Source organism: Pipra filicauda, unplaced genomic scaffold (genome assembly GCF_003945595.2).
Source record: "Pipra filicauda isolate LSUMZ 115617 unplaced genomic scaffold, ASM394559v2 scaffold196_size3971931_pilon, whole genome shotgun sequence".
Lineage (NCBI taxonomy): Eukaryota > Metazoa > Chordata > Aves > Passeriformes > Pipridae > Pipra > Pipra filicauda.
This window is the reverse complement of record NW_024104305.1, coordinates 1,453,139-1,470,052: the sequence shown is the minus strand read 5'-3', so window position 1 is coordinate 1,470,052 and position 16,914 is coordinate 1,453,139. Positions and strand designations below refer to the sequence as shown.

The following is a 16,914-nucleotide window of genomic DNA, read 5'->3' as shown; positions in this document are numbered from 1 at the left end:
TTTTTATTTTGTTGGAAAATTACAAACTAATTCTTAGGAGGAAAAACATTACAGACTTTTGTTTGTATTATTTCTAATTTCTCAATTGCTTGTTACTATTCTTCACTTGCAATGTGGAATTAATTTATGATGGTGCTTACTTTTGCAAAGGTGAAAGATTATAACTTTGGTTTGAAATTACATAAATTTACTACCTCAGTTTGGGACTTGCATTGTAAAGTGCATAAGCAGTGCATTGTGGAGCTTTTATGCTTCTTTCATCATCAAAATGACAACTATAAGTCTTTGAATGTATGAGGTACCTATGTTTTCAACTGTTTCTTAATCTTCAAATCTGTTCACATTTCCAGAAAGCATCCAAAAACTTTCAGTGCAAACAGATTTGAGATTTACAGAACAAAATGCAGTGGATGCTTGGGTTTGACTTGCAGAATTTATGTATAAATGTACATTATCATCATGTATTATAAGTAAAAGCTGATTTTTATGGAAAGACCTGCAAGTCAATGGGTAAAAGTGTTGCATTTTGGCAGAGTTGCATACACTTTGGCAGAGGAAGATTATATATATGCAAATATAATGCAAACTTCCTTTGTTGTGTTACTAAATATGAGCATCAATAAGGACAGGGAAAAAATGCATGAGTAAGACAATGAAAAGAGAATTAAATTATCCATAGTGTCTTCTAATCTATAGAAATTCTTATTGTACCTACTAAAGTCTGAAATATCACGTTCCCTTGTTTGCAGACAATGTTTGCTGCTTTTCAAGGTACATAAGGCTGAAGGGGGTAAATGCTCTGCATTTCAAACCTGTTAAACCAGACCCCTTCGATGACCACAGTTTCTTTGCTCTTTTTCTTCCTCTCTTTTACGTGTTGAAATGACACATTGTGTAAAATACAGGGTTTTTAAAACATGTGTGTATTTATATATATAGGCATATTTTTATATCTAAGAATGTATATATATGTGTCTATATGTATATAGTTATATGGATGTGCATACATATATACATGTATGTGTACATATATAATAGGAGCAGTCTGCCTCTTTTAAAAGGACCAGCCTCACTAAAACAGGAACAGCTGAATGACATAGAAGGGTGGCAGCTGAGGCCTCTTGTTAGAATGACAGCCTGTTAATCTAGTTTGGCTTTTTTCCATGCAATGAATTTGTAGCTGTTTAACGCAGGTCATATTTCCTCTGCTACTCTCTGCTTTATTTCTAACACACTAAAAGCTCTTTTGAAGGATTATATGTTAATAAAGAGAACTGCATGCTACATTGTATATCTTGAACTAACTAATGCCAATTTCTTTTTTTTTTTTTAAAAGAAATGTTTTTCTTTTTGTGATGTTCTGTAATGTCCAGATTCATTAAAAGTTAAGCACACTGTCACTCTGCTGGGGAAAAAGAAAGAAACTTATTAGAAAAGTTGATGTGAAATCCTTCTCTTTTTACATGTTTAGTAATGTAGAGGTTAAAGTCTTGTTTGCCCTATGTGTTCCTTTGAACATACCACCATTAAACTGTGGAATTTGCATAAAGCTGGAATGCTTTATGTGTTGTCCATAAACTACACTGCCATTGTTAAGTAAAATAAAAGTTTGGATATTTATGAAATTTTTACCAGCTAGACCACTTGAAAGAGTAAAAGCTGGTAACTCTCCTTGTTCTAGCTTAGGAACTCCCTCAGGAACTAATTCTCATTTCCTAGAAAGATGAGACAGACTCTTTGTGCTGTGGTGCAAGGTTGTAGGCTGAGCAATGAGTGTCTAGAACTAAGGTACCATGAAACTGCCTTACTGAGAAGAGTGACTGTGCCATAGATTTTCCTTTTCTGGACTCAAACTCTCTGCTCAACCTTTTTCTTTTTGGTGAAAGGTCTACTGCTGGCTGTGATGCTCACTCGACCTTCTTGTGTATTTTTTAGACAAGGATGAGTGTTCGAAGGACAATGGTGGCTGCCAGCATGAGTGCATCAACACAGTAGGAAGTTATGTTTGCCAGTGCCGAAATGGATTTGTGCTACATGAAAATAAACATGACTGTAAAGAAGGTAAGTAGTAAGGTATTTGAATGGTTGATTACACAACTGTCTTGCAGAAAGCTTTCTGCAGCTCTCCTTTCAAACAAAAGAAAGGAAAAAGTATCTTGGTAATGGGTCTTAGACATTTTAGCTTAAGCACTCCAGCACCACTCCCCTTTCCCATCACCTTCATCCCCAGCATTTGTGTGGGCTGAGTTTGACATCCACAGGAATGCAGTTTGGAAAACTTGGGATCATTGGCAGAGAGTGCTACTTTTAACAGTTTTATGAAATGCAGAACGTTTAAAGTTCTGATAGAGTATTATCTAAGGCTGTATTAAACACAGGAGTAGAGTTTCTGGAGAGAAGTCTGGTAAAGCTGTCATTTGCTCCTATCAGTAGCAGGTAGTTTCCTCAAAGTCAGGTTGAAACCATCTACCCTTTCTAGGTTTATTTTAGGGGACATATTCAGACAATCTAAGTTCCAGTCAAATCCCTATGCATTTTTCTTCCTGTTGGCTGCCTCGAGGTGTGGCTACCTCCAAGAAACAATAGGCTTTGGGACTTAAATAGAATTTAGATTATCTGCAAATGAACTTCAAGTGTGCAATATTATGTAAGCTACTGCAATTTCTCAAGATTGTTTTCTAGCATAGATTTAATTTGACTAAAGACATACCTTTTGTGAATAATTTGCATTTTCACTGGTTTTAGAATGATATTTAGAAGGCAATTTGAGATTGTTAAAAAAATAAATACAAAAATGCCTTCTTTTAGTTCTTTGTGCTAGTGGTTCAGTTACAATGTGAATGACTAAGCTGTTCCTCTTAAATACAGTTTAGTCTTAGCTGTTCTCTCGTTGTATATATATCCATAGAAACTGTTGTTAAGAAATCAAAATGATTGTTCTGTAGCTGCAATATGAAAATTAGCAAGAATAGAAAAAAATAAATTGTTCAAGAAATTTCTTTTGTAGTTGGAGTAGAAAGATTTTTCATATGGATTTACATAATTAGTTTTATGTAGGATGGGAGAAATATCAAAATATTTGATTCATTTTTAATATTTATCTTATGTTTATTCCTTTATAATACTTTTTCCAAAAAAAGACCATCTATTGTAAACAACAGTGTATTTTTCACAGCAATAAATAAGCAGGCATGCTGGGTTAATGCTGTTAAGTGTGTGCCTGATGGGAAGAACATGACTGTGCACACTGAAGAGCATCCTTACCTGTCTTTCTCTAGATCCTTTCCATTCAGTGGGTGCCCTGAAAAATATAGTATTTTTTGGCTACTTCTGAGTGCAGAATCCCAGACTAACTGATGCTATCACTGTTGGCACAGCTGAGTGTGAACAGAAGATCCACAGTCCCAATGGTATCATCACGAGTCCCAATTGGCCTGACAAGTATCCCAGCAGAAAGGAGTGCACATGGGAAATCAGTGCCACCCCTGGGCAGAGGGTCAAATTGGTGAGTTTCTGGTGACTCTTCCTTTTTATCTTTTCTTCTACCAAGCCAGCTTCTCAAATGACTGCTCAATTATATGAAACTGTTGCTAAACTTTACCATCAGTTTGCATCCCAGAGGTAAACTATTTTAGAAACTTGCTGACTCCTGTCCATTTTTGGCCAACAGGGACTACTCAATATCATGAGCTATCGTTCAAGTTTATAGTGATTGGGAATATTCTGGACAGCAGAAGGCAGGAGGAATACTTTTCCTCCTGTCAGACTTTACTGTATTATTGTTGCAACTCATAAAACTTCTGCAAAGTTTTGACAAATGTGGCAGAGGCCATTTAAACAACTCCAGAAAAAACCAAATTTGAGTTATGAACAGTCCTCTAACACACACTTTTTGTATTTCTGGTCTGTACTTTTTGAGGAGGAAAAGAAGATGCAAAAACCTCAAGAATCTGGATTTCTCATTTAAAAGTGGCTCCAAATTTTAGCATGAGTAGAAGAGCAGACTGGATTAGATTTATGAATTTTGTGTCCAGCTGGCTGAGGGCAATGCTGGTGGCTAAAGACAGGCTAGCAGAGAACTTTACAGGTCTATGGAGGTTACGTAGCCTCTGTACAAAGCTGAAGGCATGGTCCTACCTAGGGGGCTTTTTGCTTTGAGCTCAGTCCCAGTGTTCCTTCACTGTTCCTCTGTACTCAGGGAACAGCCACAAAAAAAGCTGGCCTTACATATTTTAAAATATGATAAATTGATTTTATGGCAGTTTTGGAGCAAATAAAGTTAAGGAGAGAGCTGTCTCTACTTCAGAGAGGTAGAAGCAATAGGCAATATTGATGCAGGGATGAAAGGGATATTGTAATCTCATAACTGCTGACCTTAGCCAAACTCTAACCCCTTGTGCTGGGGTAGAGTTAATTTTCTTCACGGTGGCTGGTATGGGGCTATGTTTTGGATTTATCCTGAACACAGTGTTGATAGTATAGGGCTGTTTTTCTTGTTGCTGAGTAGTACTTACGTAGAGCCAAGGCCTTCTCTGCTTTTCCTACTGCCATGCCAGTGATGAGGCTGGGAGTGCGTGGAAGACTGGGAGAAGACACAGCCAGAACAGGTGACCCCAGCTGACCGGAGGGATATTCCATACAATATGACATCACGATCAATACGTAAAATGGAGGTGAAGGAAGAGGAAGGGGGATGTTTGAAATGATGACATTTGTCTTCCCAAGGAACCATTATGTGTAATGGGTCCCTGCTCTCCTGGGGATGGCTGAACACCTACATGTCCATGAAAAGCAGTCAATGAATTCCTTGTTTTGGTTTGTTTGTGTGTACAGCTTTTGCTTCCCCTATTAAACTGTCATTATCTCAATCCATGAGTTTTCTATCTTTTACTATTTCAATTCTCCCCCCAGTGCTACTGGTCGGGAAGTGAGCAATGTGCTGCTGGCTGGGGTTAAACACTATACTCCTGTTACTGGTGCTGGTGCTGATGTGAGATTGTGTATTGATTCCTGCTCACCAAAAAAAACCCAGTTAAATTATGCTGGGGAGTTGGCGGGGGGTGGAAAATGAGCGGTGTGCATGTTCTGCCCATTCCAAGGGTGAAAAAACAGGTTTTTGATTCAGTCGGCCTTCCTACTGCTACTTCTGAGCAAGCATTCTAGCTGAATAAACCAAAGCCAACCAGGCATAGGCATGGGCACGTTGGTGTAAAAGCTTTTCCAGTACTTATAATCTCAGCAGGCAAAATTTCAACATTCAGATAGAATTTTCAAAAATATCTCAATGATTTGGAGTCTGAGATCAGCTCTTCTGTGCAAGCTAGTAAGGTCAATTACTAAATTTGGTGTGTATAATATCTTTAAATTGTGTTGTACAGCAAGGTGCCATATCAATAATATTATTGTATTGGTATTGTAGGTTATTAACCATAATTCCACAACGGATCAATACTTTTTCTTGGACTTTCACACTGTATTTAAGTTTACTTGTCATAGGTTATTTGTTCAAACTGAACAAGGAGAGAATTGGTTTTTTCATGGTAGCAATCCATATTAACTATGGGGTTGTGCTTCCTTTTTTGAGAGGGCTGTTTGTACAGAAACTAATATTTTGTTGTGATTGCTCTCACTCTGATAATCATTGAAAAGTCTCTTCCTGAACAGACTAAAGTTAAGCATTTAGTGCAATCAAGAAGTCTATGAAAAAAATAGATACGTGCTTCAGAAGTTTTAAATGAAACATGTAGATAAAGATGGTTTTGAAAATGTGTGAAGCAGAGAGACCAATTTTCACAACCTAATCAGCCGGATGTTTATAAGAGACAGACTGAAGTGTCCCATTCAGGCAACTATCCATAAGTGCTACCAACATATCTACTCGGCTGAGTGGTATAGATAGAAGGGGTTCGATGTTCAGAAGCAGTATGTAACATTTCTGAACACCATTCCCATTAAGGACACAATTAAAATGAGGACTGTAGTCATGGTGGGGTAGGAATTCAAAAGTATTTGTCCCAGGAAGACAGGGTGTGATTTAATTATGCTAACAACTTTATTAGATCATTTGTGAAATCTATTGACAGCAACTATTCAGTTATGTTTAAGGGAAGTCTGTGTCAGTTCTTCTCTTTCAAATATGCTAGGAACCGACTGATTATGCAAGAAATAGAGACTCTTTTTGAGTGTTTTAAGATATAAGGCATTTTGAGCTTTTAAAAGACTACGCATGTTAAGATCTGATTTTCCTTTAAAAAAAAATTCCTTTGATTCTCTTTGCAATTGCTACAATCAGTTGCTGTACTCACAACAGATTTAGGATTTTTTTGTGGTCATCTTTGTGGGATGCAATATAACGTACTGTGTTTGTGCATGCTTAGGAATCCCAGCGAAAAGTAAAATATTAAAAATAATAGGTTTGTCTTACAGGTCATGGTGAGATGTGCTTCCTGGAGAGTGGTTGTTTTGTTTGGTTTTTTTAATGTTGATAAGAAGTGAATAAAAATGATATTATTTTCCTCTAAAAGAAAATGAGGCTCCGCAGGGTGCTCTTGGATTACATCTATTTCTCCCAGTGAGTCCAAGTTGACTTGACTCAATACTATGTATAATTAACTCCCTTACTGAGATTTAGTCTCGTAGCTTTCTGTGTTTTCTTTTAATTCATCAGATTTTATTTAGGTGTAAATGACAACACATACTTGACGTCATAAAAGTAGGATGGCTGACCACAATTTAAGAGTAGCAGGAGGGACTGCTGTATAGCTGTTTTCATTGCCTCTGCAGTTTCAGTTCCTTAATGTAAACCCCAAAATTCTCCTGTGAAATTGGCCTGCATTCACTGCATCATGCAGCTCTTCACAAAACAAAAGTTTTATTCTGAATATTGCAGCTCTTTGGGCAAAAAGCATTGCGTTAGCTCTTTAGGTCAGCTGTTAATATAAATTACCATCACATTTCACACTGTCTGGATTCCACAAGGGATTTGGTAAGTCATTTGCTTTGGTATCCCAAAGAGAATGCTTAATTATGATATTTGCTCAGTATTTGATTAGTTTTTTTTCCTTTTAATTATTTTTCTTAATCTTTTTGTGGTTTTTTTTTAATAAATGGTTAGCTATATGACTACTCATGAAAGAATTTATACTCCGTGTTTTTATGCTATTTTAATGAAAAAAAAAATAGATAAGGTGAATTTCACCTTTAACTGTAGGTTACTCTGAAAAATTTACAAAGAGGTATATGTATATTCCTTTTCAGTGTTTTAGGTTTCCTGTTGACATTTAACCCTGTTCAAAAAGTCTTATCTGAAAACTCTTAGATGTCCCCTTGAAATAAATTTATTCAAATCAGTCTATTCTTGGAAGACACCCTTCCATTTTTAAGGAGGTTTTAGTTGTGTGTGTGTTAACAGTTTCTGTCAGGTATGGCATACACTTTTTGGAAATGCCTGAAGTTTTTTCTGTTAAATAACCAACATAAGTTTGTTATTTTTCACAATGCTTTTGCTAGCAAAAAGGTGACCTTAGTATGGAGGTCACAGCCTGAAATATTGTTAGCATTGTAATAATAAAAAAATAGATCTCTAGATAATAGATTAGAAAGTATAACTTCCATGCATAACCCTTCATGTGGAAATGTCATTCTCAAAGGCTTTAGTTGCAGTGAAATGTAAGTTTTAAAAAACAAAGAGAGAGGTCATTATGTTTTGCAGATGTTTCAATTGATCCTCAACTATGCAAGGAAGTAGTAATTTCTGACTTTTTGCTGTTTTGAATGTTGTGTGAAATTTGGAATAATCCTACAAACAGTGCAAATTCAATGGAAAGGCCACTGTATTCTAGATTTAACGTTCTCTTATAGATATTAGTGGACTATAAAGATTCTAATACCTTTCTATATGAAGGATGATTGCACTCTTGAAGTTCACTGTCTTAACTGTTATTCCACCTTCTCAAGATCAATGTTACTCAAGCTGCAGGCTTGTAGAGGCAGTAATGTTAAATCTGTCATCTTAACTATATCTTTGTATTCTAAAACAGATTAACATATGTACCGTGTAAGTACAATAAACGCAGTAGCACAATGGATAATTTTACTTTCTTTTTCTCCTAGATGTTCAATGAATTTGAAATAGAACAACATCAAGAATGTGCTTATGACCACTTGGAAGTGTTTGATGGTGAAAGTGAAAAATCACCAATCCTTGGGCGCTTATGTGGCAGTAAGATACCAGATCCTCTTATTGCTACTGGAAACAAAATGTTTCTCCGCTTTATTTCTGATGCATCAGTTCAAAGAAAAGGCTTCCAAGCAACACACTCTACAGGTCAGAAATCAGGATGTGCTTTACTAATAACTTGCCCTTTGTTCTTTAGTGGAAGATATTCAGATACTTCTTTTATAGGAATGGGTTGAGTTCACAGATAAGACAATGTTGCAGCTGAATCTAATGAAACCTTAAGCACAGTAGGAAAAGTCTGAGACTGTAGAAAGTATTCTCTAATATTTTAGATGTCTCTTTCTCCCTGTCTCTCTCTCTCATAGGTAAGCAATTAAAAGATTTTGAAACAAAGTCTGATCAAAAAATCAAAGAGATATTCCTTAGGATTCATGACGTGAGTTCCTAAAAGATTTGGTAGCTTTTCACTGTATTTGTAATGGCAACACTTAACTGGGACATGTGATGCACCTCCATTACTTCCCTGTTCTAATTTAAACAAAAATCTGGGGTTTGTGTAAACAGCTATTTCTTTCCAGTGGTACTCAAAAGGAAAGACAAGCTGAAGAAGAATAAGAAAAAAACAATACTGAAACTTTCTTAGGACCCTTAGAATGTATTGTCCTTCATATTTACCATTTAATTTTCTTCTTTGAGAGAAATCACTGAAATTGAAAGTAGTGGTTTACAATAGCATTAATAAAGTTCTTAGGACATTTTCAGTGTGTACATTTCTTTCCCCGACATTGCTTGGCTTACAGTGGCCCCTAGTGCTGAATCTCTGAACTTCCAGTGCCTGTTGTAAGATGAGGGGATTTGGGGGTTTTTTGGCCTTTGTTTTCATCTTCAACTGTAATGTCTGTCTTTACTTTTCAAAGTTCATTCTTATTCATCCAGTATTTGGCATTAAATATTAATGCAGAAAATATTTCATAAATATCTGCACTGCTAGATAAGGTTTAATGACAGCTAACAGTTGTTAATAGAAGATAGTAACCAACATGACTAGTAATTTTTAATGTAACTTGATATCACCCAGAGTATTCATCAAGTTGATGCATAGTGCTCAGCTAACAAATCCCTATATATCAATACTGGCATTTTCTCTCCTTTTTGTTTTTTCTTTTTTTTTTTCTCTTCTGCCTTGTTACAAATAATTTTAAAACTTTAGTTATATAATTTCCCTTTCAGAGAAAGACAGTAGACAACAGTATATGAACTCTTCGCTCATGATCTGGACCTTGAAAGTGAAAAATTTAGCTACCTGTATTTCAATTTGTTTTTCTCATGGAAAATCCTCTTTTACAAGCATGGCATGTTTTACCTTCCCTACTGCAGTAACTATTTCCCTTACATGCAAAATTAGATAGAAGTGGTAATAATTAATCTTTTTTTAATTACCCCGGGGTATATAGCTCAAGGTCTGAACTCTTGTTAGAATCTAGTGTTGTAAAACTACTGTCTCATTTATTCTACCCACTTCAGTTTGCAGAATTGGAGCAGTCAATGTGTGAAGGAAGTTCAGATGTATACTCCCTAACTTCTAAAGATTGCGAGTTATGTTACGACTTGCTGAGTTTTATGTGCTTTAGTAGGCATAATAATGCTTTTCTGAGAAACTGTGAAGAGTAAAATCTACCCAGTTTTTAAGAATGTGGTAAAAAATGATAAAGTTTGTCTCCTTAAGAGTGGACATTTATTTCTGTCAGTTGCTATTGCACAGACTTCTCCCTCAGATGAACACGCACCGCCAGCATGTGTTTGGAGGTAGCGTTTGATTGAGAGACAGTTCAGATCTTGCAGTCTTTTCCTGCAGTGCTGAGCCAAACACAGATTCTCTGTGAGAATTTTACCTCTGTGCTATGGACACATGTGAATGAATAGGCACCTAACAAGTGAATGGACAGTGAATTGTATTTCCTTAGTCTGTCTTTTCTAGCAAGTAATAATTGATGGTATGCAATGGAAGTAGACAAGATTGATTGATTCTGCATAGCTGTGCGGACAAACAGGGAATGCTGAGGAAGCTGCTCCCTTCACTTTTGACCTGTTGGCAGAACTCACTCAATAAAAGGACTGGTGCAACATAACAGCAGTAGAAGAGTAACTGGATGCTATGCCCAGAGATGTCTCTCCTCCTGTATTCCTGGCATCTTCATGGCTTAATAGCCTCTTACTCCGGTAGATGGTGTTGATGTTTAGTTCCCTTTTGAGGCACTTTTTGGCTTGAATTACTGTCCAATTTCAAAATTTTCATTTAATATTTCAGAAAACGGGATAAAAATGTGGCAGCACATGAAGTAAAGTTTCAAAAACTAGGTTAGATAGAAAGGCTTCCCTGAGTGGAGAAAAACTTATAAAACGCTGTTTTGAAAGTGCAACATAGTTTTAAAAAGAGATTCTGTCATATTTTTCCCTCTCAGAAAAGGCATAACCCATCCATGAGGAATTCAAAAAAATGCTCCTGACAGAACATTAAACATCATTGCTCAGGGAGTGATCTGTTTGCCCTAACACAAGCATCTAGTTCTCTTCTGGACAGCATCATTTATGATACCTGGCCTCCAACCACTGCTGGAGGAGGTTGTAGATCTGCTGTAGGTCCTATTTCTATCTGTCAATGCTGGAAAGATATCTCAGACAAATTTGGTCATCTCAGATGTCACTCAGTTTAAAGAGTCTGTGTTGCTTCCAAAATAACTGTAATAATTCAGTATGGCAGTGTTGAATCACATTTATAATATTATTTCACTAATTCAAACGGTGTGGGTTTAAGCTTTTCACATCTGTCTGGCTTGTTAAACAGTCAGCACACTAGTGCTTGATTTGTTCTTATGTCTGTAAGAAGCCTAAAAGTCCTTAGGAAGGTCAAGAAACGAGAGGATTTTTGCTCCTTAGCTGATCTAGAAAAAATCTTTCACCTGAAACTTGGACATATTTCTTTAAAGTCAGATGTGTACATCATGCCTACAGCAGAGCAGCCATACCTTTGTGTGGAAAACATGATGTATAGTGCAGTTAGGTTAGTTCTGGTACCAAGGCTAAGCAAGCGGTGTTGCGTGGCACTCTCTGTTCTGTGCCTATCCCACGCATCCTAATGCAGTTCTGCATTGTGAAGGCTGAATGTAGACTTTTGAAACCGCAACTTAGTCATTATGAAATTGAAAATTTGACTTGTAGTTTCTAAAATCAATACTTTATTCTAAAATATGAGGCTATAATCCATGAGAGAAGGGCAGGGAAAAGGGAATCGCCATTTTCTGTGGTTGTCAGTATGGCTACAATTTTTCTTTAAGCTACTGTCCACTGTAGCAAGAAGAGGGAAAAAATACAGACAGTTCATTAAACATTTTCTCTGTAGCAGCTGTTTGATGTCTGAGGCAGAGAGACATTCCTAATATTGGCAACAGTCCAATAAATAAAACACACACCCAAAACCAAACAAAAAAAACCCCCAAACACCTCCCCCCCACCAAAAACAAGGAAGTACATGAAATCAGGAATAGGAGAAAAACCCAGTATATTAGAATATCAGTGAAAAATAACTGTTTAAACTATCTTATTTGACAAATTTTTATCACATACTCCCATCTGTTCTTTAAAAGCAAAAAAATTTGAAATTTCAGATTAAACAACGGATCATGCATAGTGCATTACTTACGTAGTTTATATTTCCTGTTTTGATTTCTTCATTTCCTTATTAATAAAACCCCCACATGTTTAAAAAAATGAGGATTTGGTAATTACCATTATTAATTCCCAGCTAAAATGTTACTCCTCATATATAACATTATATGTTTAGTGTTCATAGAGTCAACGACACTGAAGTCAAATTAGTTGTCTCTTCAACAAAGCTTAGAAATGTTTGAATCTTGCAGTTACTTTCAGATTATTATAAAATGATCACTCAATAATATCTACATTTGATCAAAATGCAGGAAAAATTAACTGTTCATTTACTTATAAAAATGGAATCCAAATTTGTGAATCTCAGATTTTTGTTCAAACTCATCTGCACTTGATGCTTTTTGGGTGCTGTAAGAGGATTTGTTCTCAATGAGAAACCAAGGCTAAATTACTCTGTTTGCATTGAAATCTTTCTAAAGTAAAAAAGCCTCCACCCACCTTTTGGAAACATAATAAACAATGCATTTTTTCCTTTAAGTACAATTTTCCATCTGTTTTTGGTTGCATTCTAGTAGTATTTTTAATTGGCAAATGCGTTACATCTATATATTTAAGTTACTGTAGAAGCTGAATTCACTAGCTGTTTAGGATAGAATCGTTTTAATTATAGCTTCTGAAGATATTTAGAAAGAGTAAAGTCCTAGCTACTGTATTTATTTTTAGTTTTTTGCTCAGTGCATTTTCAGCAATTTTTGTTTTCCAGCAAACTGACTAAATTTATTCAACTGTATTTGAACAGCTTATTCAACTATACAGTAAAGCTAATTCATATTTAAATTATGAAGTCTTTGAGCAGTTATAAACAAGCTCTAAAGCCCCATATCCATTTTGCAACTGTGTAAAAATAGAGATTTATGCTGAAATAATGGTTTTGGCAGAAGGCAAGGATCTCCTGCCAAAGTCTTGCCTCAAGAGCAGGCTTTCAACTACAAGACTTTCTCTGGTAGTAGCAGCTTTCTTCCAGCCACACTCTTTTGCAGGGAAAGGCCTGTTCATGACCATGAACTACACAGCAAACAAGGTAGCAAGCTTGGCAGTGGTGCTTAGAATTGAGCTCACTCTCCAGGTACCACAGTATGGTTAAAGCTGACATTCCTGTGAAACATGAGATTTTTGCACTTAATAGCTGACTACGTGTGCTAGAGCTGATCCTCCCTTGTCACTTGCAAAAAGTGTCATTAATACATGTGGAAATGTCATCACTGAAATGTGGATGTCTTACTTACAGCAACTGTCTTGCTGGCCACAGACACCTCTCAAGTACCTGCTCAAAGACTGCCATACCACTTGAACCACATTCCTTTTAGCTTTGGTGTTCCCTGTCTTTGTCTTTCACTTGATAATGATGAACTATGTTGAAGTCTCTCTAGTTACGAAACAATTTATGTAAGAAAAAACTCAGAACGATGGATTTGTATTTCTGCTGGGTAGTGTTTCACTCTCAGCTTGTTTGATTAGCCTGCTTGTGGCATTATAATGCAGTCAGCCTGAATGAGACTGGGCATCTATGAAAAGAAAACTCTAATTTGCACTGAATAAGCTTCTTTGCCTTTTTTCCCCATCTGTTTAGAGTGTGGTGGTCGGTTGAAAGCTGAAACCAAGCCCAAAGATCTGTACTCACATGCTCAGTTTGGCGATAACAACTATCCGGTTCAGGCAGACTGCGATTGGCTTCTGGTGGCAGAGCATGGCTATCGGGTTGAGTTAATGTTTCAGACTTTCGAGGTTGAAGAAGAGGCAGACTGTGGTTATGATTATGTGGAGCTCTTTGATGGTCATGATAAGACAGCAGTGAGACTTGGTCGATTCTGTGGATCTGGGGTAAGTAATCATGTATAAAACATTTTCTTTTATTTGTATGGCAAAAAGAATAAGAATGAAAGAGGAAGGAAAGGGTCAAGAAGAGATGAGGTACAGTTATTACACCTTATAATGAAGATTCTAGATTATCTGCTTCAGGTTTTGTTGGTTTTTTTGTGGGTTTTTTTAATATAAATTTGCAGGCTTGTAGTACAGTCACTCCCTTGAAATATTTTCAACAATAAATATTCTTACTTATTTTTGAGCTAAGTATTGTAACGTTATGTCAAGCTTTAGGGAGCTAACAGTGGAGTGTTTATCAGCACCCAAAAAACATGTAGCAGCTTTTTCCCTTACATAGAGAGATATGTATCAGGATTAGAAAGTATCACATCAAAATTCTTTCAATTTGAATGAAGAAGCCACATTTAACAGTGGGAGGGGCAGTTGGGACGTATTTATAGTATGCTTATCTACTACTTAAGTCTGATTTTAGGGAAAAAAAGTGCTCTTAAACTGGCGATTAATGCGGGCCTTAAGAAAACCCTGAAATCCTATATGCATCTCTGACATATTTTAACTGTGAGGAAACATGGAGGAAATTACCAGGTGGTAATTGGTCTGTCAGCTGCTGGCCCTGTGAAAGCTGCTGCAATGATCCCACAAATCCTCATCAATTCTTTATATGTGTGCCAGTGCAGGCACGCTTTCATACATATAACCTTTGCCTAGATAAATAAATTCCTAGCCTATAATTGAGAACTGAATAAGATAGAAGTATTCTGTCTGATGATGTCAGCATCATGTGAGACACATTGATGCATAGCAGGAAAAGAGAAATATCTGTAAGAAAAACATGTGAATGAAGGGGATAAATACACAGAGTGGACAGGTAAATTATTTTTTTATTAATTTATTTTAGCCACCAGAAGAAATTTATTCAGCTGGAGAAGCTCTTCTACTTCACTTTCACACTGATGATACAATCAACAAGAAAGGATTTCATATACGATACAGAAGTATAAAATATCCAGATAGTGTGCACACCAAAAAATAACACAAGAACCTCTATGCCAGAAAAGGAGAATGAGAAAGTAAGAACGCACAGTAAAAAGGAAGGAGGGTGTGTCTTTTTTTTAATTGAAGTTATTAGCACAAATGTTTAATATAAGTTCAGTTAAAATGCTGACTTACAAGACCAGAGACTGAAATAAAATAAAAGAACAAAATCACCTGTCCCAGTGGAATAGTCAAGATGATGATGTCCAGGCTCCGTGCTTGACTGTCTCTGCAAACCTTGTGAAAGGACTGTGCGTGCAGGGAGAATAGAAGAGCTTTTGTTAATGATTTGACATTTGCTAGAACTGCGTGCAGATTCAATCAGTTGCATTCAAGGGAAATGACCCTGTAGACCGTTCTTCCTTCTGACACTTGTGTGGGGTCTGGGAGGAAAAAAAGCTCTTTTAGGTCACACACTCAAAATACTGTCCTTCTATCTAGTTGCTTTGACTTTGTATCCTGCATAGAGTGTGTACAAGAACTTGAAAGAAGATATGAAATGGGAAGGTCTTCCCTTATTGTTCTGTATTTTTTACAAATTCATCTGTCATATCAGGTTATCAGTGTTTTAAACTGGAAAATCCTACTTCTGAAACATAACTGATCTATAGAGTATTTTGTTTTACTAATAACGGAGAAGTCTTAACTGTTGCATCAGTCATCACTAGTGACCAATCACTGGTTGACTGAATTTGAAGAGTTAAGCATCTGAAAATGCTTGGCTTACTAGTTAAGTAAGCTATCTCTGATGATGTGCTCTTATTTTGCACTGAATATAGAAAGAGACTGAAAGAGTTGAAAACCTGTCCTGAATCAAAATTAATATCCATGCAAAAGAGAAATAATAAAGGATCATCTTGAACTCCTCTTACGGAATTTGTTTTCAGCAGTACATTTGAAAAAACTGCTAAGCTTTATTTCTTCAAACCTTTTTGTGAATGAGCTATTTGCCTGGTTTAGCTACTGAGAAATGAAGCTGCAATAGTATCCAAGAGGGAAGCTTCCCAAAGACAGGGGTTTTTTTCTGAGAGTAAGTATATCTGTGATGGTAAAAAAGCAAAACAGAACAACAGACCCAGGATTAGTTTGATATCAAGAGTGAATTCCTATGGTGCTATTCCATGAACATTAAAAACAAAAACAAACCAAGAAGTTTTAGACTTTTGAGCCAACAGTTTGCAGATCACGAATGTCTCACTATACCTGGCTGCATCTGGAAAAGGAAGGCTTTACTGCTTCAAGGGAAAGTGGATTGCAATGGCAGCGCTATTCCTGTGGAACAACTACTACTATTGCCTTAGAATCCTTGCACACAATCAGACAGATCTTCCTGTAGATACACCTCTAATTTGATAAATAATTGGACAACTCGGTCATCTTAGAGTACATTAACAAGAGGATCTTCAAGCAAAAGCCCCATCTTCAGAGCAAGATCATCTGCTGTAAATACAATGACCTGCTTTTGATGTAGAGACATGTTACATTTAGAACTGAGATATTCTATGTGCTTTAGGCCATACATGACTTTAGTCATAATGTATATGCATTATGTAAGTATTGTATGAATGACTGCTCCAGGGGAGTGAGAGGTATTGTATGGGTGAAAACAGAATTGTTTCTTTATGTGCCAAGTTCTATCAGGACCCTATTTGACTGTAGCAACTTTTCTTTAAAGGCTTCATAGACAGATAACAAGGACTTCTAGTTGGCAAGAATCAAGTTTAAATGAAGTATTATGTTTCACTTACAAGAAATATTATTTTGATATCCTTTGATGTAAGTTGCTACTCAGATTAGCTTAGTTTTTGTTTCCTTACTATGAACATACATTGGCACTAATAAATCTGACCTTTTTTATAAAAATAAAACCCAAATGTCTGTATATGTGTCTTTGGTTGTTTTACAGCACTTTTACTTCTCATATATGTTTTCCTTTTTAGACAGCTGATATGTGTGAAGTTCAAAAATTTAATAATTTCTGTTATTTTTATAATGCTGCTCCACTGTCTTTTTGGTCCATTTTTCACCATGTTTGCACAAGAAATGAACCACAAACATTTTCTCCAAGGTCTTTTACTACAAAATTCGGCAGAGACATTACTATAGTTAAAAAATAATAAAATATGTATTCTTAACGTTGTTATGTAATT

The 16,914-nt window shown here is 36.2% G+C and overlaps 1 protein-coding gene across 1 annotated transcript in view; it reads left to right on the top strand.

The window, feature by feature from the left end:
• The window catches only part of TLL1 (tolloid like 1), a 137,816-nt gene extending 121,170 nt beyond the window's left edge, over positions 1-16,646 (top strand). Inside the window, exons 15-19 of the mRNA XM_039380489.1 lie at positions 1,936-2,061; positions 3,378-3,505; positions 8,113-8,326; positions 13,476-13,726; positions 14,628-16,646. Coding sequence (XP_039236423.1) covers positions 1,936-2,061; positions 3,378-3,505; positions 8,113-8,326; positions 13,476-13,726; positions 14,628-14,762 — 854 coding nt within the window. The 3' untranslated portion in view covers positions 14,763-16,646. The remainder of the gene's footprint in view (positions 1-1,935; positions 2,062-3,377; positions 3,506-8,112; positions 8,327-13,475; positions 13,727-14,627) is intronic.
• Positions 16,647-16,914: the final 268 nt, after the last annotated feature.